The sequence below is a fragment of the Halichoerus grypus genome, chromosome 10, assembly GCF_964656455.1.
Source record: "Halichoerus grypus chromosome 10, mHalGry1.hap1.1, whole genome shotgun sequence".
Classification (NCBI taxonomy): Eukaryota; Metazoa; Chordata; class Mammalia; order Carnivora; family Phocidae; genus Halichoerus; species Halichoerus grypus.
In genome coordinates this window covers 48945465-48966687 of record NC_135721.1, presented here as the reverse complement: position 1 = coordinate 48966687, position 21223 = coordinate 48945465, and the positions used below count along the sequence as shown (strand labels likewise).

General features: G+C 46.9%; 1 protein-coding gene across 8 annotated transcripts in view; it reads right to left on the bottom strand.

Moving 5' to 3' along the window:
• SFXN5 (sideroflexin 5) overlaps nt 1–21223 on the bottom strand; it is a 113608-nt gene that overhangs the window by 79077 nt on the left and 13308 nt on the right. For all 8 annotated transcript variants that reach the window (XM_036073247.2, XM_036073252.2, XM_036073245.2 and 5 more), the window contains one exon: nt 11015–11092. In XM_036073247.2, coding sequence (XP_035929140.2) covers nt 11015–11092 — 78 coding nt within the window. The remainder of the gene's footprint in view (nt 1–11014; nt 11093–21223) is intronic.

Here is a 21223-nt window from a genome sequence, read left to right as displayed (position 1 = left end):
CCTCCCATTATTTGATTCTCACCCTCGGAAACCTGTTCTATAGGCCAGGTGAGGAAACCACAGCTCAGAGTCACCTCCAAGGTGTCGGGCAGAGCCAGAATGACAGCTCATGACCTCTCACTCGGATTCATTCATCCTCACTCATTCATTCACATTTAGCGAACAAGCGTGATGTGTCGGACGTCCTTCTGAGGGCTTTGTACATATTGACTTATCTAATCTCCTCAACAACCCCATGAGGCAGGAGGTAGTCTACCCCCCACTTCATAGATATGGAGACTGAGGCACAGACAACGTACATGACTTGCCCACAGTCCCACAGCAGCACTGGGATCTGAACCCTAGCAGTCTGGTTCCCGAATCCCCACTCTCGACTGCCACCTGCACCTGTCTCTAAATGTTAGCACACCGGTTCATGCTGTTCTGTCCCTTTAGGCACCTACATGTTGTAGAGATCTTTCCATATCAGGGCGCAGAGAGCAGTCCTCTGCTTCCTAACAGAAACCTTGAATGAATATATTGTAAACTGTACCCTATGAGTGGACTTTTAGGCTATTTTCCATCTTTTTTTTTTTCTTGTGGAAAACTATACATAACTGAACATTTACCATTTTAACCATTTTTAAGTGGCAGCTCCGTGGCATTAAGTACATTCACATCATTGTACCACCATCCACCATCCACCTCCTTTTCATACTCCCCATCCGAAACTCCATACCCAATAAGTCCTAACGCCTTATTCCTCCCTCCCCCAGCTCCTGGCACCCACCATCCTACTCTCTGTGAATCTGACCGCTCTAGCTATTTCCTATAAGTAGAATCATATGGGATTTGTCCTTTAGTGACTGTCCCATCTTTTACTATTATGACCATGCTCCAGTGACTTTCCCTAAACTTATCATTATCATACCATCAGCATGTAAAGAAAAAGGATAAATGTATGCAGAAATCTCTGGCAGGATACAGAAGAAACTAAAGGTTACTCTAGGGAGAGGAAGGGGAGCAATTGGGGAAACTTATTTTTTATCCTCTACTCGTTTTATAGCTTAGAAGTCTGTAGATTGTTCGTATGTTCCCCATTCAAAATAATCAGTAAAAAATTAAGAGTAACCACTAGAAAAATAGAAATAGGGTGCACAACTTCTAAACTCTTTATCGACCTCTATGGCACAGACTGTTAAGTGTCCAACAAAATCTATGTCCCCTTCTTCCAAAATAATAGAACAGTGGTGGGCAGGTGGCCGACCTACCACGCTGTATTTCCCAGCCTCCTCTGCAGTTAGGCTCATCCATGTGCCTGAGTCCCCCAGTGGCATCTGAGGGGAAGAGAGATGGGCCTCTCCCTGGCCAGCAACTGCCACCCCCCAACCATGCTTTTTGCCCCCTTCCTGCGAGCCGGAGCACATGCGTGGCTGCAGCCCAGGCTGGGAAGACAGCCCAAGGAGATGGGGGAGAAACATGATGGAAGGAGGCTGGGTCCCTGAGTGATCCCGTGGAGCTGAGCCATCTGCCCACCTGGAACTTGAACTGTTTGATGGGAGAGAAAGAAACTTCTTAACTTACTTGAGCTGGTACATTTGAGATCTCTTTGTTACAGCAGTTAGTATAACCCTAACTAAGATAAGCCATTTGGGATTATAGGAAATCGCCTCCCATGATACAGAAGAAGGAATGAAACCAAAAGTAGTGTTTGTGACATCCAGCAATGCTCCCAGCTCAGCAGGCAGGTGAGATGGGAGGGATATCTCCATTTTAAACTAAAATTCCTACTCATGACCTGATCTTGTTTGGGCTCATCCATCTCTAGGCTGCAGCAACAACAGTCAGTCATGGATTTTGGTTTTGGCTCAGGCACTAATGTGCATGGTCTCCTGTGCAAGCCATTGCACACCTTAGGCTTAGATTTTTTTTTTTTTTTAATTAATCAGGCAGGAGAAAGGGCAGGAAGGGCCCCTTCCTGTGTGATGATGCCAGACCCAGCCCATAGAGAGACAGGACAAGGACACCTTGGGTCTGGGCTTTTCCCTGGAACCCATTGGACCCATGAGTCAGATGCTGGAGGCAGGAATGGCAGCAGAACCCCAAGCCAAGAGCTGGTTGCTAGCTTGACATTTCACAAGCCAGTCCTGCACACAGGTTACAGGAGAGGATCATCCTGGGCTGTAAAGCATTTGATGGGAAGCAAAAGAGGGGCACTGGATAGTCCAACCACACTGAGAATCTAGGACAGAGTCCTGGCATCTCTTCAGCCTGGGAAGCAGCTACACTTTAACCTGCAAATTCCTCAACCTTTAACCTGCAAATTCCTCGACATGGCATGTCTCCTCTGGGCTCAGCCCATGTCCCTCTGTGCCTCTTGCAGAACATAAAAATGTGTGGCCCCAATCCTTTGGACCTTACTCACTGCAGCAACAAACCAGTGTGGACGTGAGATGTTGGACCTTGCTTGGTTTCTCAGCGTGGGCAATGAGGACAGAGTGGGGGCGGGGGGAGCAGTCTGGGTGAGAGGTTGCTGGAACAATGCAGAAGTTGGCTGCTTTCAGAAATGGCCAGTGCTTCAGCAGAGCTGCCATCTGAACCTATTAGAACCCCAGTGTAGAGGCCAGGGGAGGGGCAGAGGGTGGGCCCCAAACACGCTACAGAAGGAAAAGCCCCGCCTTCTGGGGGCGGAGCAGGGCATACCCCCAGCACCCAGACCCCAGATGGAGGAGCAACCGCCCCCAGTCTGGCTCACTCCCCTTCCCCTCTGCCTCCTTCCAAGCTGCTTCTCCAAACCTCTAAAGGCAGCAGAGACAGAGCCTATTTAAAACAACCTCCAGAAGGTAATTAAACGGAGCCCGAAGGGGATCCTTCTGTAAAGCAAAGGATGCCTCCATAAAACAAACAAAACAAAAAAACCTTCCTAATTTATCATTTGGGCCAATCCCATTACTCCTTACCATTAATTTTGTTGCCATGGTTACTCTCAGGTAACACGTACATATGCAAGTCTATGTGGGGTGAAGGCACCCCCCCAATCCTACAGATTCCTAAAAGGAGAAAGAACATTTCCCCCCTAGTTCAGCAGCAGTCATTTCTCCTGTATACATGCAGTTTCTCTAAGAGGGCAGACCTGGGAGTCAAACCCTCATTTGAATTCCAGATCCCCCACTTGCTGGCCATGTGATTTGGGGCAATTTACTTAATCCTTTTGCACCTCCGCTTCCTCATTTGTAATATGGGGATATGAATACTTACTTTCAAGGTTATTGTGAAGATTAAAGAAAATTCATTCACTTATTCAACAAATATTTACTGAGCACCTATTATGTGCTGGGCTCTACTCTAGGCACTAAGAACACATCAGTGAATAAAAAAGACCAAAAATCTCTGCTTTCATGGAGCTTATATTCTAGTGGCAACAGACAATAAACTAAAAATAATAAAAATAATAGGTAAATTCTCTGCTATGTTAGAAAGGTGGGTGCTTCAGGAAACATGGGAAAGTGGAACAGGGCAAGGATAGAGGGTGTGTGTGTGGTGGCAGTGGGGAGGAGGGTACAGCACCAGGGAAGGGGGTCAGGGTAGTTGTCATTCAGGTAACACTGGAGGAAATACTTGAAGGACGGAGTGAGTCATGCAGATATCTGGTGGGAGACTGTTCTGGCAGCCAGAACAGCCAGTGCAAAGGCCCTGAGGCAGAAGTGGGCATGCCCAGCATGTTTGAGGAATAGCACAGGAGGCCAATGTTGACTGGCGTGGACTGAATAAGGGGAGAGTAGTAGGAGACAAGATCACAGAGGAACAGCCCTTCTAAGGACTGTGGCTTTTACTCTGAGTGGAAAGCAGGGACACTACACAGTTTCTGGAGCAGTGGTTCTTACAGAAGGGTGATTTTGCACCCGGGGACATTTGGCAATGTGTGGTTGTCATGACTTGGGGGGTGGGGTGCTACTGACATCTAGTTTGTAGAAGCCACGGATGGTGCTAACCATCCTAGTGCACAGAACAGCCCCTACAACAAAGAATTATCGGGCTCCAGATGCCAACAGCACCAAGGCTGAGAAACCCTGCAACCAAGGAGCAAATAAAATAATGTATATGTTCACAGATGACCCTGGGTGCTGTACTGGAAGTACACAGAGGGGCCCAGGTAGAATAGGGAGACCCCCAGGAGGCCACCGCAGTGCCCAGAGATGCATCCACAGCAGCCGGTGCAACACCTAGCACATCCTACACATGCTTCAGCTACGATTGCTCACTGGCCTGGCCTATGCTGACCATAAGGGCCAGACTGTGGCTAGCCCACAGGGGTGCGTTCCTCACCAGGATCCCAGAAGCCTGAGGCCAGGGGTCAGGGTAAGGAAGGGGAGGTGTCAGCCAAGCCTTCCTTTCAGCCAGCTGCTGACACCCAGAGAAGATTTGGGGTGCAAGTATTTTTAACTCCCTGGTATTTTCTCTGCTATTTTCAGCAAAGCTCAAACACAGCTGACCCCATTTCCCCTCTGCCAGAGGAGGAGACTTGCAGGACCTCTGACACTAGCTGCCCTTTCTCCTTGGCAGGTTGCTGGCAGAATCCACCCTTCGTGGGGCCCCTGGGCGACCAATAGATTATGCTGGGTGCAGAGTAGGCACTTAATAAGGCGAGTGGGTCCCCGGCTCCTGGGGAATGTGGAATGATGGGCAAGAACTGCACTCAGAAGCCTACAGGGGCTCCCAGAGACCTCCTCAACTCATTCCTGCCCACTCCAGGAGCTTCCAAGCTGGTTTCCCTAACGGCACTTACCCTCCCACAACCACCTGGCCCTCAGACCAGTGCAACCCCAGGACGCATTCAAGCTACTCCCTTGCTCAAGAGCTTCCCGTAGCTTCCCCTTGCCCCATACAGCACATCGAGCATCTCTACCTGGGTCTCAAACACTTGTGCAATCGGTAACTTCCCAATTGCCTCTCCAGCTTCCTCTCTCTGGTCCCATCTTCCCTCCCTGCTCCTCTCCCTCCCCCGACCCCATCTCTCTCTCCACTCCACTCCACTTCTCCCTCTGGTCCCATTCACTGCAGCAGGTCTCTGTCTACACACTACACCAACCACTTGTGTCCCCTCCATGAGGCCTTCCTCACTCCTTGCATTCTCAAGACTCTCTCCCTGCTGGACTCCTACCTGCCTCGGCATGAATGTCACACGGCCTAGCTTCCAGCCTGGCCCCCTAGCGCCCGCCTCTGTGTGGTCACCTCATCTGTGCTGGGAGCTGGCTGCGGGAGGGCAGCAACGGGGTGTGCTCATCTCCCCCTCGGGCCCACCACCCGGAGCACCTACTACATACAGGATGCTCAGCAGATGCCCGGAGCCTGCACTAACTGTGTGTGAACCGCACAGGTGTAACTGGACTACAGACCTTCACAAATGCCAAGCTCCTCTGCCTCCCGTGTTTGCACACATCGGTCCACTCCACAGAGTATTCCCTTCCCTTCCAAACCCACCTTCAAGTACTAGGTGAAAGATGGGCATTGGATCTACCTGGCTATGGGACCTTAGGTAAGAAATGTAACCTCTCTGAGACTCAGTTTTCTTTCCTGTAAAATGGGGTTAATACAGGCACCTACCAAAGAGAGTCCCTGTGAATATTAACTGAAATACGTGTAAAGCGTTAATACTTAGTGCAATGCCTGGAACTCGGTAAGCACCAAGTGAGTGGTGGCTCATTACCATGAGGGAGTCTCTCACCTTTAACCCCACCCATCTCCATGCACACCCAACCACCGCAGCAACACCCCGGCATATAAAGTGCCCACAGCAGGGTCAATATCCAGAAATCTAGTCCAGTTGCCTATGCTTACCCTTTTGCTCTCATCTACGGCTTTGTTGTGTAACTGAGAGCTACAGTCTTTATTGGGGCTCCTAGCACATCAAATTTCTACTTGTCAAGCCCAACGGGTAAATTATACTTATTTTTATTTTATCCTAAGGACAATTTTTCACTGGTATAGCAACCTTTTAACAAGTTAACAGTCTCTGGAGGAGGTATCAGCCACCCACTAACAGAAGACCAAACAAAGGCCATCAGGTGTGAACAGACTAGCAATCCACTTGTGTATACCCGCTTGTGAGATGGCATAATCGGAGGCCGGGTTAGATAACAAACTAGGCAGGTTACCCAGTGCTGCCCGTGACATGGGGACAGGCCCGCAGGCATCAGGAGGCAGCCACGGGCTTCCAATCCACATGCCTGCAAAAGGACGTCAGAGTGGGCACAGAGCCCAGGGCAGATGAGGCAGCTGTCCAGGCTGAGATCAAGAGCCACCCTGGGCCTGGACATGACTCATGAGCAGGGCCGGCCTGGACCAGGAATGGGGGACCATCGTTAACTCTAGACTGCTAAGGCTCCCCCAAACCCTGGGCTTATATGTCATCACCCACCCACCTGGTTCCTGTCTGTGGAGGCCAGAGGGGCTGCAGCTTTGTAGAGGAGGCCCAAGTGGGGGAAGCATTGTAATCTGAGTCCGTATCGTCCAATCCCTGATGCTCTGGAGAGCCAGGAGGACCAGAAAGGGAGGGAGAGGGAGGATCTGATTAGTAAGGGGGCCGAGCAGCAGGCTCACACCTAGAGCACTGTGCTACCCACCCACCAGATGGACACTGCAGGCATCACCAACAGGAGCCAGAACTGGGAAGCACAGCTAGTGCCAAGATCCGCCCCCCCCCCCCCACCGCCCCTCCTCCCAGCTCCCTGGAGGCACATAGGGGCTTTCAGCACTGAAAACAAAAGAGGCCCAGGAAACAGGACAGGAAACTTTAAGCTACTGAAGGGAGTAGAGAGGAGAAATGTGGCCTCATTTGCCAAACTCTGGCTGCTGGAGGGAGTCTCAAGAGGCCAACCTCAGCTAGAGGGTGCTTGGGTTGGGAGCCGACGCAGGGTGAGGAAGGGCTGGGGGGCTGAACTCACCCCTGACAGGTCCAAGAGGAACTGCTGAGGTCTGAACACCACTTTGGTCTAGAGAGGGCATGTCAGGTCATGCCACCCAGGCTCCTCAGTGCCCATGCCAGAGGGAAGTACTGTGCTCAGGGATGATTTGGTCACGGCCTGTCCTTCCTAATGGCAGTACAGATGCCTGAAGATAGACCCTGTCTAGCCAGCACTGTCCTGTCTCTCATCACCCCCCAGGGCACTGCACAAGGACGTCTGGCCAAGGTGCTCCATCAGCTCACACATTTGCCCTCCTTTCAAGTGGCCAAGTGGAGCACATTCATCTGGACTTCCCCTGGAGGGGCCTGCTGTCTCTGCTCATGATGTGCCTCCTCACCTGGACAGCTCCCACCCGTGGCGTCTCCTGGCCAGCCCCTTCTCATCCCTCAAATCTCAGGCAAGAATCTCTTCCAAACAGTTTGGGCAGGTTACACCTTCCTCTGCTCTCCTACAGTATCATGGCTTTTCACAATCATTCCCTAGATTCTGGGGGTCCATGAAGCAAGATTTTCGTCTACTTTCTTCCTTGTTCTCTCCCCCAGGCTCCAGCACCAAAACTGGCCTGCAGGTGCTCCATAAATACATAAATACATATTAAATGAATTGGGGTGGGGAGAGCTGATGGCTAAGCCACCTATCCCAGGAACATCCGGCCAAGCACTAGTGTGTCATGGTGGCAGCCCAGAGCCTCAGCATGGGCTTTGCACCTAAAGGTGTTAGAAGGCAAGGGAAGTGCCTCATAGAGTTACCAACAGAATGGAAGAGGAGACAACAGCAGAGGAGGGACAGCTACATGGTTTTGGATGGAAAATAAGTAGAGTTTTAGTAACTGATCCAGTAGAGAGGAAGAAATCATCCCTTAAGTGCCTGCAGAGCACATGCTTAAAGAGCCAGTCCATTGCCCTCAAAACACCAGCAAAGCTCAGGACTTGGAGGGACCAGGAACCTTAGGAAAAAAGGGCTAATCATAAGGCTAAACACAGGGAATTGGTTAAAAGTCTGTCCTCAAAGCAGTAAGATCCCAAGGTCTTTGCCATATAGCAAGGTGACTTTGACCACTCTCACCTGTGTTCCCCAGATGCTGGAGGTTTATCAGCCTTCTGGAGAAACTGAACCCAAGTGATCCCAGACTTGGGAACACCAGCACAGTGGAGGATGGGAGTAGGTGAGATTCAAAGCAGGGAAATTAATGAAAGTCTGCAAAGCGAATATTGAGACTCCAGCCTCCTCTCCCTACGTGGCTTCCAGAATGCAGAGAGATAAGATGGCTACTGTATTCACAAAACAAGAAAAGAATTCTATTAAGAAGAATTTTAAAAATAAACAATCAAAGAGCTCTTGGAAATTAAAATTATACTAGCTGAAGTTAAAATTTCAGTCAATATGCTGAAAATAAACTCAGGGAAATTTCTTTCAAAGCCACACAGAATGACAAAGTGATGGAAGAGAAGAGAAAAAAATCTAAGTGTCAATCTAAAATGCTGAATATTTGACTAATAGGAATTGCAGAATAAGAAGAAATTATCAAAGAAACAGTATAAGAAAATTTGCCAGAACTGAGAGTAGGAGTCCTCAGATTAAAAGGGGTCACCAGGAACCCAAAATAATGAATTTTAAAAAGAGATGGCATTGTGGAATTTCTGAAATAAATTTAATAGAGAACATACTAAAGATTTCCAAAGAGGGAAATGGGTTACTTGCAAAGAATCAGAAATGAAATGTATCAGATTTCCAAAAGCTATACTGACGTGAGAGACAATAGAGCAATGTCTTCAAAATTCTGAAAGAAAATATCTGTCAACCTAGAATTTTCTTCTCAGCCAACTGTCAATTAAGACTGAGTGCAGTGGTGCCTGGGTGGCTCAGTCAGTTGGCATCTGCCTCTTTATTTCTGCTCAGGTCATGATCTCAGGATTGTGGGATAAAGCCCCACATCAGGCTCTGTACTGGGCATGGAACCTGCTTAAGAGTCTCTCTCTACCCCTTCCCCATTCTCTCTCTCTCTGTCCCCCCGCCAAGAAAAAAAAAATCCTTAAAAAAAAAAAAAACACTGAGTGCAGAATTAATTTTCAGACATAAAAGGACTCACAATTTTCTTCCCATTTACTCTTTTTTTAGGAAGCTACTAAAAGAGATCTTCCACCAAAATGAAAGTGTACACCAACAGGAAGGCCTGGAGCTGGAGGAGTTGGATACCAGAAAGGAAAATTTCAGAGGGGAAAAGGGAACTGAAGGACAGGAGTTTTCAGATTGAAAGGAGGCACTGAAAATATCAAAAGGCTGCTAGAAGATGCAGTAAGAGGTAGAGACCGTATAAAGAAAACCATGCCAATGTGAAAAACTGAGGCAATCATTAACTCCAGGTAAAACATAAAGTTGAACAAGAGAGAAAACAAAAATTAGTAAATGCTATTTATATCATTGTAATAATGTGAATCGTGAATACCTATAAACCCCCAAATCCATAATAACTATTTTGGGAGAGTGATGAGGATGGGGAAGAGACGTGTGTTGTTGTTTTTTTTTTAAGTTCTTTTTTTTTTTTTTAATGTTTTATTTATTTATTCATGAGAGTCAGAGAGAGAGAGAGGGGCAGAGGCAGAGGGAGAAGCAGGCTCCCCGCCTAGCAGGAAGCCCGATGCGGGACTCGATCCCAGGACCCTGGGATCATGACCTGAGCCGAAGGCAGACGCTTAACCATCTGAGCCACCCAGGCGCCCCAAGAGACGTGTGTTTTTTAACGGGGGTAAATAACAAGACAGTTGAATCCAGCTGAATACAAAATAACTAGGTGAAAAATAGGACTATAGATAAGCATATTAGTTCGACATAGATTTCTATCTGAAGAAATAGCTAAAAGTATTTGTTTCTGGAGAAAAGGAATGGGAATTGAGGAGGGATGGGGGCAGCATACTATTTTTCCTTCAGGTATTTTAGTACTATTTGATTTTTTGAACTATGCACACATATTACTTTTGTGGGGTTTTTTTTTTTAAGATTTTATTTATTTATTCATGAGAGACAGAGAGAGGGAAAGAGAGAGAGAGAGAAGCAGGCTCCCAAGGATCAGGGAGCCCGATGCGGGACTCAATCCCAGAACCCTGGGATCCTGACCTGAGCCGAAGGCAGACGTTTAACCATCTGAGCCACCCAGGCGCCCTACTTTTGTGGGTTTTTTTTAAAGATTTTATTTATTTATTTGAGAGAGAGAGCAAGCAAGAGAGCACAAGCAGGGGGAGCAGCAGAGGGAGAGGGAGAAGCAGGCTCCCTGTTGAACAGGGAGCCCAACTCGGGGCTCAATCCCAGGACCCTGGGATCATGACCTGAGCCAAAGGCAAACGCTTAACCGACTGAGCCACCCAGGTGCCCCTGCGCACATATTATTTTGGGGAAAAAAAAAAAAAAAACGAAATTAATTTTTTAAAAGATTTTAAAATAAAGTTTGTAAACAAAAAGAAAAACTTTGGCATGTTAACCATCAGTCCCTATAATCATTAAAGTAGCCCTACAGTGCATCCCTCTACCTTTCCTTCAAACCAAACACAACCATTAACATTTCACTTAGCTCTAGTTCACGTTCCTACCTGATATAAAAAAAGAAAAATGAAATTAGTGTTCTAGCCTAATCCCCACTATCCTCCCTTGTCTTTCCCATCCTCAACCTGAAATTTTGAGTAGTGGTATACTAGTAAATGTTTAAAAATCAGTTCTTTTGGGAAGAAAGTCTTGATTTGAAGCATTTGCCAATTTCCATGGTAGAAATATTCCCACATGGCTGATTTCAAGCTACCACTGTGACGTCACTGAATGTAGAACTGGGAAGAGATATACACATCAGCTCCAGGAAACTACTGCCTTTGGGTCTCACTTGCCTTTTCAGCCTCCATGCTTCCCACGAGACCCAGGGTATGGGAGAGAACTGAATGTCTCCTCCAAAAAGCCAGAAGTCCACATGGCTATGTAGTAGCATAGAAGTGGATAATGAAGGAAAGAGAGTGGTTCTGGCTGCAGGGAAGGGGATGTGACTTTGCCGCCTTCCTGCCCCGCCCCCCCACTTCCAGCAGAATTACCTGTTCATTGGTGACGCCTGGCCGCAGGGTCCCATGCTTGTAGTCCTCCAGCAGCTGCACAGCCTCTCTCAGACGTCTCTGCAGAGGAAAGAAAAAAGACATTGAGGGGCACAGATCCAAGGCTCCTGCAACTCTTTCCCTTGCAAACAATAAAGAAGGATACAATTTAAGTGTCCTTCTATAGGAAAATGGCTAAATGACAGTGGTCTGATAATACTATAGACTATTATTGGGCAGTTTAAAAAGTGAGGTAGATCTGTATGTGATTCCATCTCCAACATATTTTTTTGAGTGAGAAAGTAAATTGCAGAGCTGTATGATGCCATTCATTATACCAAACAAACAAAGCCCACACACACATAGAAAACAATATTTTCTATGAGAATATTTATGTGTGTAAATGCATCAAAAAAGCTCTAGAAGGAGACCCACCAAATTAATGACAGGAGTTACCTTGGGGTAGGAAAGGGTCCAGATTTGGCAAGGGGTGTCAGGTGGAAATTTAATCTTAATTGTAATATTGAAAGTTTTTATAAAGATAACATATTTCTGTAATACTCATATAATTTCTTTTCAACATTTTAAAAACACTAGCAGAGATTTACATACTAAAGTGCATATGGCTACAGTAACTGATGGGGAGAGAGAGGGAAAAGAGGAAGATAGAATTGTATCATCTGTAAAATCTTAAAAGCTAAAGAGACAGCAACAGTGATAGAAGGCAGCCTTTGTCCACCAAAATATTTGTATAAGAATATTTATAGCAGCACATTCAGTGGGGCCTGGGTGGCTCAGTCAGTTAAGCATCTGCCTTTGGCTCAGGTCATGATCCCAGGGTCCTGGGATCAAGCCCCACATCAGGCTCCCTGTTCTGCAGGGAGCCTGCTTCTCCCTCTCCCTCTGCTGCTCCCCCTGCTTGTGCTCTCTCTCTGTCAAATAAATAAATAAAATCTTAAAAAAAAAAAAAAGAATATTCATAGCAGCACTATTCAAATAGCTGCAAAGTGCAAACAATCCAAATGTCAGTAGTGGACTGGATAGGTAAATCGTAGTATATGTACACAATGAAATATTACACAACAACTTAAAGAGCGAGCAAACTACAAATACATGTTATAACATGGATGAATCTCACAGACATAATGTGGCAAAATGTATTTTCCAAAGATGGACACTCCAATATCTGCCATGCCCCATTCTCTTCTAGAACCTTCCTACGTCCCCCTCAAGAGGTAGAGTCTGTGTGTCCTCCCGCTGATCCTGGGCAGGCCTTCATGACTGCCTCAACAAATAGAGTATGGCTGAAGTGAGGCTATGTGACCTCTGAGGCTAAGTCACAAAAATGCCTTGCGTTTCCACCTTGTTCTCTTGGGATGGGCGCTCTTTTGGAACTCAGCCATCATACTGTAAGGAAGCCCGAGCAGCATATGGAGAGACCCACCTGGACAGGAACCGAGGCGCTGGCCCATGGCTACAGCTGAGCTATCAGCTGACAGTCCATACCAACTCGTCAGCCGTGCAAGTGAGCTATCTTGAAATGGACTTTCCCTGCCCCCCATCAAACCACCCTAGTGGACGCCGCAAGAAACAGCGATGAACCATCCCCTCTGAGCCCTGCCCAAACTGAAAACCAGTGAGCAAAAGAACTGAAGTGTTTGAAGCCACTATATTTCGGGGTGATCTGTTACATAGCAATGAAAGGCTGATATACATAATGAAGTCAGATGCCAAAGAGTATGTATAAAGTTCAAAAACAGGCAAAGCTAATCTAACTAACATGGTGGAGGTCATGATAGTGTTACTTTTGGCGGGAGGGGGGGCGGGGGGGGTGGAGCAGGGTGCTGACTTGGAAAGGGCATGAGGGAACCCTTTGAGGTAATGGAAATGTCCAATGTCTTCATCTGAGTGGTGGTTACATGGGTATAAACATAAGTCAAAATGTATTAAGCCATAAACTTGGGATTTGTGCATTTTATCATATGTATGCTATACCTCAAAAAATTAACAAGAAACAGACAACAGCCATAGAAGGCAGCCTATGTCAAGGTTAGACGAGGGACCCGGACATCAGGGTTGTCCGGTGTGGGTAAAGAAACCCAGTGAAGATGCCCTGTTCCCCCCTCTTTTTTTTTTTGTTCCCCTTTTGATAGAAGGACAAGGCTAGCTGAGGATGGAAATGCAGAGACCTCAACAGAAGCCCCCTGGTCTGAAGGCAGGATGCAACACCAGGAAGGGCTTCCAGGGGGCAGACAGGGTGTTTGCTGAGCCAGCGGATGGGGCAGTCCCATAGGATGGGAAGGAACAGCCGACTCACTGCGGGCCCAGACAAGCCAGTCAGACCACGTGACCCGTCAGGCCAGCGGGTGAAGTACCTGTGGACACTGGTCTAATCCAGGGCATCAGGGAGCAGGGAAACTTCTTACTTAGGTGTGGCCTGACTGCAGGAGAGTACTGCCCCACCCCCTTCAAAGGTTTGCACGTCAATTCCAAAATTCCAGAGTCTCTTCCCAGAATCTGTTTCCAAAGTGGAGATAGCTTGGTGGGATTTTTTTGGCAGGGGTGGGGTGGGGGTGGGGCAACTAACCCATGCTGTTTAGAGAGAATGTCAGAAAACAATAGATAAGCACAAAAGATCGTTTTAAATCCCTCATCAACACACTACCTGAGATAACCACCGCAGAAGTGAGAATGGTTTAAACAGAGTGAGGATGATTTTCGTCCTGGATTTAATGCATTTGTTTTTCAACAAAATGGGATCGTGTTGTTTTAACTTCTTAAGGTCACATGGCCACAACATGAGAAGTTTAGTTTTTGTACCCAGAGTTTAGTCAGACCCTTGCTGTGTGCCCCCAACCCGCCCCCCCTGCACCCCCAAAGCCTCAGTGATGGGGCAAGGTCCCCACCCCAAGCCTGCTTCCTCCCACGCCACAGCCTCTGCCACGGGACAATGAATGCTCTACTTTCCAGCGCTGAATGGTGAACGGCCCCGTGTTCTCATTATTTTCCCGCTCCAGGGATTCTCCCGAGTTCCTATAACAACCTGGCCAGGCTCCATCTCATTTGACACAGTCATCAAAGGGAGGCCTCCTGCCACAAGAATAAGTTCCAAAGAGCCCGATCTTGGCATGGGTTGAGGGAGAACTAAATCCAAAGTTCCTGAAGACAAGTCTGAGAAATTAGGACTGGAGGAAGCTAGAACATGCTTTTCTGTTGCTGGGCCTTACTAAGCCTCAGCCAGGCCCCTCTGTCAGAGGCTGAGGGGCTGGGGCTCCAGGCCCCTCTGTGGGACAGCCAAAGCCCCAGGACACTCGCTTTAAGAGGTCCCTGAGGCCTGACTGCTCTGGGGGCTGGGCTCTTCATGGCAGAGAACGGGGCCATTACCGGGGAGACCTGAGGGATGGGAGGAGGGTCTCCCTGCTTTAAGCCCTTCTCTCACTCCCGTGCATCGTGAGGCTTGATGGAAGAGCCCTGGGCACTGGAGAGGTCTGGACAGCTGGAGGTCCGTGGTGGGTGAACTTTGCAGGAAGTCTTTTCAACCAGGAACAAACAGGCAGCCAGGCCCTGAATGCAAAGGCAGCAAGGAGCGGATGAAAGGCTCCTCTAGAGCCTTGGGCCAGGGGGAGAGTCGGCCCATGTTGCTTCCCAGACTCCCTCATTGGTTTGCCTGCCTCTAGCTCACCTGCCAGAAAATGTCACCTTGAGGTTATCTCCTCTATTTGATGGGGGCATGGTCTCCAGAAGGTCCTTCTGGAAACACTGGCACCTGGGAGGTCTGCTCCAGGGCAGAGAATTTGAACAGAGGAGAAGCCTGGCCTCAAGGGTCCTGCCCCAAAGCCCTGAGGGGTAGGAGAAGGAAGCAAAGGGACAGACATGGAATGTTAGGGTGGCGGCCAGAGAGGGCAGGAGACCATGCCAGACAGGAACAGGGACAGAGGGACCCAGAAAGGGAAGGACACAAAAAGGAAATCTGGAGAAAGAGTCATCAAAAAGTCTCTCGATGGTGATGCTCGTTTGACAATCCCAAAATTACAAGAGACCGTGCCCTATTCACACAGGATGTGGATAAGAACACCCCTTTGCATGTATCTATCATAGAACCATCTAGGCCACCCCCTCTCTGAACTAATTGCGGCCAGAAAAGGAAGGGCATTCCCATGCCCAGGGTCCCAGAGTGGGTGGGAGGTAACGCAGAAATCCCCTCAATCCCAGTTCTGGGCCATTTCCACAAAACATCAGCATGGAAGACCATCCTGTCCTCGTAACAGTAACTGAAAGGGTGGTCTCCCAGTGATTTCAAAGCAATGCCTACATCCCCCAAAGCTGATGCCTACGGGGACAGGGCACCTCAGGTAAGAAAAGGAAGGGTCTTTTTTACCCTCATTCAAAGCCAGGCCTTACCTGACACAGAAACTGGAGCATTCAAACTTTAGGCAAAGTGGAGAATTTGGGAGTCCCAAAGCTTGCAGAACTTAAAAAAGAGAGAGAGAAAAAGAAAAGCAGCACCAGGGGCAGGGAGAATGAATTGGCAATGGAGTGTTCGTGAGAGAAGGAAGCAGGGATGGCTGATGGGAGGCAGGGGGAGGGGAGGGCAGCTGCCTAGGTCACATCATGCCTTGATTGCTCAGTATCTGATTGTTCTCACCTGGGTCAGTCTTGTACCTGCCCAAGGCACGGCCATGCACTCTCACCTTGCCCACAATGACTGCTTGAGCCATTTTTATTGTGGCCCCAAACACTGGGACTTGGGGCTAGAAGATAACGATTTATATGCAGAGTCCCAAGCCCTTCTCTTGTCTTCCCTCAGCCTTCTTAAGCCCCCTTCTTGTTCCCTCTCAGCAGTCCTGGGACCCCCAGGATTAAACATCTGTGCTGAGATTGGTCCTTGGCTCCCTGAAGCCCCAGGCCACTGGAGGCCCAAGGGAAGAGGAAACCAGGGACACATGGGGAGGGGCTCTGCCTTCCCTGTGGCTGACCTCTGGTCACCTTCAGGGGGCCCACGCAAGGCAAACAGAACTCTGGCAGCATGACAGGAGGTCCAACCCTTTAGAAAATAAATCTGTCCAGCTAGCCCAAGAACTTTAGAAACATTCAGCCCTCCAGCCTGGATAGCCTACTCTTGAGAATTTATTCTAGAAAATAAATGTAGCAGAAGTGAAAAGTGACAGGTCCAACACTATGTTTCTTGGAAAAGCAAAAGATAGGGAACAACCTATGTGTTAGATCAAAGCATCTAACTTTTAGACTTTAAAACTTGACTTTAAAAAAGTATAAAGGGGGTGCCTGGGTGGCACATTCGGTTAAGCATCTGACTCTTGGTTTCAGCTCAGGTCGTGATCGCAGGGTCCTGGGATAGAGCTCCACATCAGGCTCCTCGCTCAGTGGGTAGTCTGCTTGGACACGGTCTCTCCCTCTCTCTCTGACCCTCCTGCTCGTGCTCTCTCTCTCTCTCTAAAATAAATAAATCTTTTTAAAAAATAAAAAATAAATTAAAAATTATAAAGACTTGGATGGGGTGGCTGGGTGATGGACTTTGGGGAGGGTATGTGCTATGGTGAGTGCTGTGAATTGTGTAAGACTGATGAATCACAGACCTGTACCCCTGAAACAAATAATACATTATATGTTATCAAGTTAAAAAAAATTATGAAGACTTGGAAATGAATGAAAAAAGCAAATAAAAAGTGTTCAGTGTAAAAGTACGCCAATAATGCATGCAGATAGACAAGAACTTGAAGTGTATAAAGGTACTGACATTTGAGTATTTTTTTGTTAAAAATTCCATTAAAGATTTTAAAATTAGAATATCAGATGCTGTCTAGAAGGCATTTAAATGGACATTCTCAAAGGGATTAAGAGTACATTTATCATGATGAGCACTGAGTAATGTATAGAATTGCTGAATTGCTATATTGTACACCTGGAACCAATGCTGTATATTGATTATACTGAAATTTTTTAAAAGTGTAGAGAAACATTATAATTAAAAAGTATCTAGTTGAGGGGCACCTGGGTGGTGCAGTTGGTTAAGCATCTGACTCTTGATCTCAGCTCAGGTCTTGATCTCAGGGTCGTGAGTTCAAGCCCCATGTTGAGCTCCATGCCCAGCATGAAGCCTACTTAAAAAAAAGTTTAGTCGATGAAAAATTAAAAAATAAAAATAAATAGGACATTGTCACTCACTATTATTGAGACTATAAACTGATATAATCTTGATACAGGTTGGTATAATCTACAGGGCAATTTGGCAATATATATCAAATGCCTTAAAATGTCTTTCATTCAGAAATTCCACTTCTAGGAGTTTATCCAAAGAAAATAAAGAGAAACATGGGGAGATTTAACATACTATCTATAATGGCAAAAGACATAAACCACCCGAGTGGGTCACGATAGAGAAAATTATTAAGTACATTATAGAATAATCATATGATGGATTACTATGTAGTTATTAAATATATCTTGAAATAACATTTAATAACAAGGAAAAATGCTCATAATATGCTATATGGAAAAAAGTATATATCATGTATACATATGTTATGTAAATGTAAACATATATATCATATGATTCTCTCTGTACATATTCTATATAAAGAGATAGGTATATATATACACATATTATATAAATCATCCCAATTTTGTATATATACATACACCAAAATGTCAATGGTGACTATTTCTGGCAGGTGGGATTATGGGTTGCTTTTTTTTTTTTTTAAGATTTTATTTATTTATTTGACAGAGAGAGCAAGACAGCAAGAGAGGGAATACAAGCAGGGGGAGCAGGAGAGAGAGAAGCAGGCTTCCCGCTGAGCAGGGAGCCCAATGCGGGCTCGATCCCAGGACCCTGGGATCATGACCCGAGCTGAAGGCAGACACTTAATGACTGAGCCACCCAGGCGCCCCTATGGGTTGCTTTTATTTTCTTCTTTAGGCTTTCATATATTCCAGTATTTAGGGATTACTACCAGAATCATATCACATCAGAAGGCACACAAAGTCAGTTTTTTTTTTATGGCTAGTGATGCTAAGTTTGGCCACCTGGTTAAAGTGGGTTCCTCCAAGCTCTTCACTATAAAGGGAACTTTTCCCCTTTGCTAACTAATCTTTAGGGTGAGACTTATTTGAGAGCAGACACATCTCCTATTTCCCTACAACTTGTTACTCTATGCAAGTAGCAACCACTATGATCCTGGCCAGAGGCAGTTAGTTCATTGAGGGTTACACAATGGTTATTTTCTTCTACATTTATCAGCTGACATTCTTCGGTGAAGATGAGCTTCCCTCTCCCACACTTTTAGTATTACTATGGATTCATGGATTTCTCCTCCTCCTTCGTGTTACTGCTATTATTGACTCGCAGATGTATTATTATTACTATTATGATTATTTAGTGTGTTACAACCATTGTTTGTACTCTTCTTAATGCTCAAACTCTCCCAATTATGACTGCTGGGTTTCCCTTCAAGCCAGTTACTGTGTCTCCATCACTCTTTGAACACCCTCCTACTTTCTGTAGCAGCTCTCCTTGTCCTAGATGTGGATTTGGCCACCTCTCCAAGAAGTTCCAGTTTCTTTTTGTAGGTTGTGGTATTTAGAAACCAAGATCTGAGTGCTAAGTGTGTTCACTGTCACCAGGTTCATTGCTTCTAGGCCCTTTCAATGAACAGAGTCAGGAAACTGGGAAATATAAACATAAGTGTGTGTGTGTGTGTGTGTGTGTGTGTGTGACGAGTTCATATCCATACCTCCAATTCAATACAATATCACGTAGTTCTTTGTCCTTTCCCCTACTCCAGATCTGTATCCACCTACCTCCATGGTGAGAACCCTGGTTCCCAACTTCAATATAATTCCTTATCTATTCTATCCTATAATACACCCCAAACAGTTTCAGATTACAACACCAATACTCGTATGGAGTCTGTGTTATTAACACTAATATTTCAGTTAGTTTTCTCTGCCCTTCAGGATGATAACCTGTCAACCATTCATTTCCTTAAATAATTATTGAATTTAGAATAGCAAATTCATCTTCAGTCCATAATTAAAAGTAACTTCGATGTCAGCTGGTACAACTTTGCCCTTAGAGATCTAGATCTAATTCCATGACCTAGGTGCAAAGCCAAAGCTGGGACTTCTGCCAACTCCTGGTGGTTTTTTTCCTCAGGTCTGATCCTGCAGACACTGCACCGTGAGAGGAGACTCACAGCCCCTCAAGATCCGCCCCCCAAATAGTCTACTCTTGCAGAGATTTCAAGAACCAGGGGGACTTTACTGGCAACTTCCCAGGAATGATGGCGGAGGGGACAACAGTACAACACGTCAACTTTCACAACTCAGTAGGCATGACCAGTCTCAAGAGAGCCCCAGCCACTGGCCTCTCAGCTCATCCCAGATGCTTGCTCTCCTTCCCACTGTTACTCCCTCTTCCTTTTCTCTCCTCTCGGCAGGATCAAAAAGCACCATTCTTCCCCCTCTCTCAAGCAGACCAACCTCCTCCCCTGAAGCCTTGCTCAAGACATTCTTATGACAAAGACAGCCTTCTTCCTAAGAGAAATTATGGTGAATGAAATTTCCTCCACCTCATTACACATACAAGGGTTGGAATCTTTTTAAAGCTTGGTCAGTTATAAATGACAAACAAATTGCTGCAAAACTCTTTCAAGATGAGCCTATCCATCGACTCAGTGAATGCCTCTCAGAACCAGGTCACCAGATGGCTCAAGCTGCCCAGCATCTTTCTACCTCAAGAACCTCCGGCTTCCAGAACCACCTCCTCGTGTCTCCACAAACCTATCCCCCCACAAAGGCAAAATGGGCTGTCCAGATCTCTTCCAGCGGGTTGTCCGGCACCCCCCACTCCCTCCCAGAACACCAGCTAAGGACCCTGAGAGAGAAACAGTGCTCTATAGACATGAGTCTACAGTCTCAGTCTATGGACTGAGCCCAGCAGAAGGGGAACCCGGCCCTCCTAACAGTGCCACAGTTTGTGGGGGACAGCCTCAGGTAACAGACTTTCCTCTCCACTTCTAATTTCTCATTGCTTCCCTGCCGATGGCCTTGCAACCTGCCTGGACTAGAACCAGTGAGTCATGGCCCTTCCAGAGTTTTTAGGGCTTAGATGATGATCTTCTATGGGCAAAAACTTTCCAAAAGGCCAGCATGTAGTGCTGGAAACAGTCCGCAACCAGGGTGCAAGGGGGAGGGAGGTATGGGTCTTTCCGGGAAGCCTATCCAAATCGCTGATGAGGGGAGGGGACATGAGAAATTTGAAAAATATTCCAAAATTGCTGTTGTACTGGTGATTTTTCTAGCTAGTGAATCGTTCAGTTGCTTTGACGTGTCAATTGCTGGTAGGGAACACAGGTCAAGATGGTTTAGTGATGTACAAGAATATTGGGGCCATTCAAAATGCAAGAGAGATGTGGTACAAGGAGAATAGGAAATGCAAGGGTCTGGGAATGAGAAGAGGGACACGGGAGGAGGGAGGGTGGAGGCCCCCTGGGACCGCTGGCGTGCCGCCCTGTAGCTGCCCATCCGTCCTCAAAGCCCCTGCCTGATCGTGGTAATCTGGGGAGCACTGACGTACCTCCCGACCTTCTGTCCCCCTCCATCATTTCTCAACATGCCTCAAAACCACCATCTGCACCTATCCTCTGAGTTAAGCACTGGCCTCTGTGGTCTTCTCCATCAAGCAGGTGGCATTTCTGTTGGGATTGATGTTACAATTGTATCTAGTTTTGCACCATTCTGGAGCTTTCTTTAAAAAGATACATAACCTAGGCTAGGTAAGTAGTTTCTCTAGCATGGTGCTTTTCCAAATTTTTATGTAGTCACATTGATTACTCCTCAGGAGAATCCAGACAGAGCCCAGAGTACAGCAGCCTTGCCCTTAAGAGGTGGTAGACCCAGAGGGACAGGTGAAGTCGGCCAGTAAAATACCTGTGCCCTTTGTCCTCGCTGAGATGCGGTAGGAAACCACATATCAGGGTAATTCCAACATTTCACATCACTGGGCTGCTCTCCCATGCCCAGTGGGGATTGTTCTCAGCCCAGGTGCCCAGAAGGCCTTGTGCTTCTTTCCATCATGGCTCAATGACTTTCCTTGGGATAGGTGGGGGCCCAGCACGGGAGGTCAGGCCCTCTGCCCGCTGAGTAATCTTGGGATTGTTACCTGAACAGGATGCAAACTGGCTAAGAACAAGG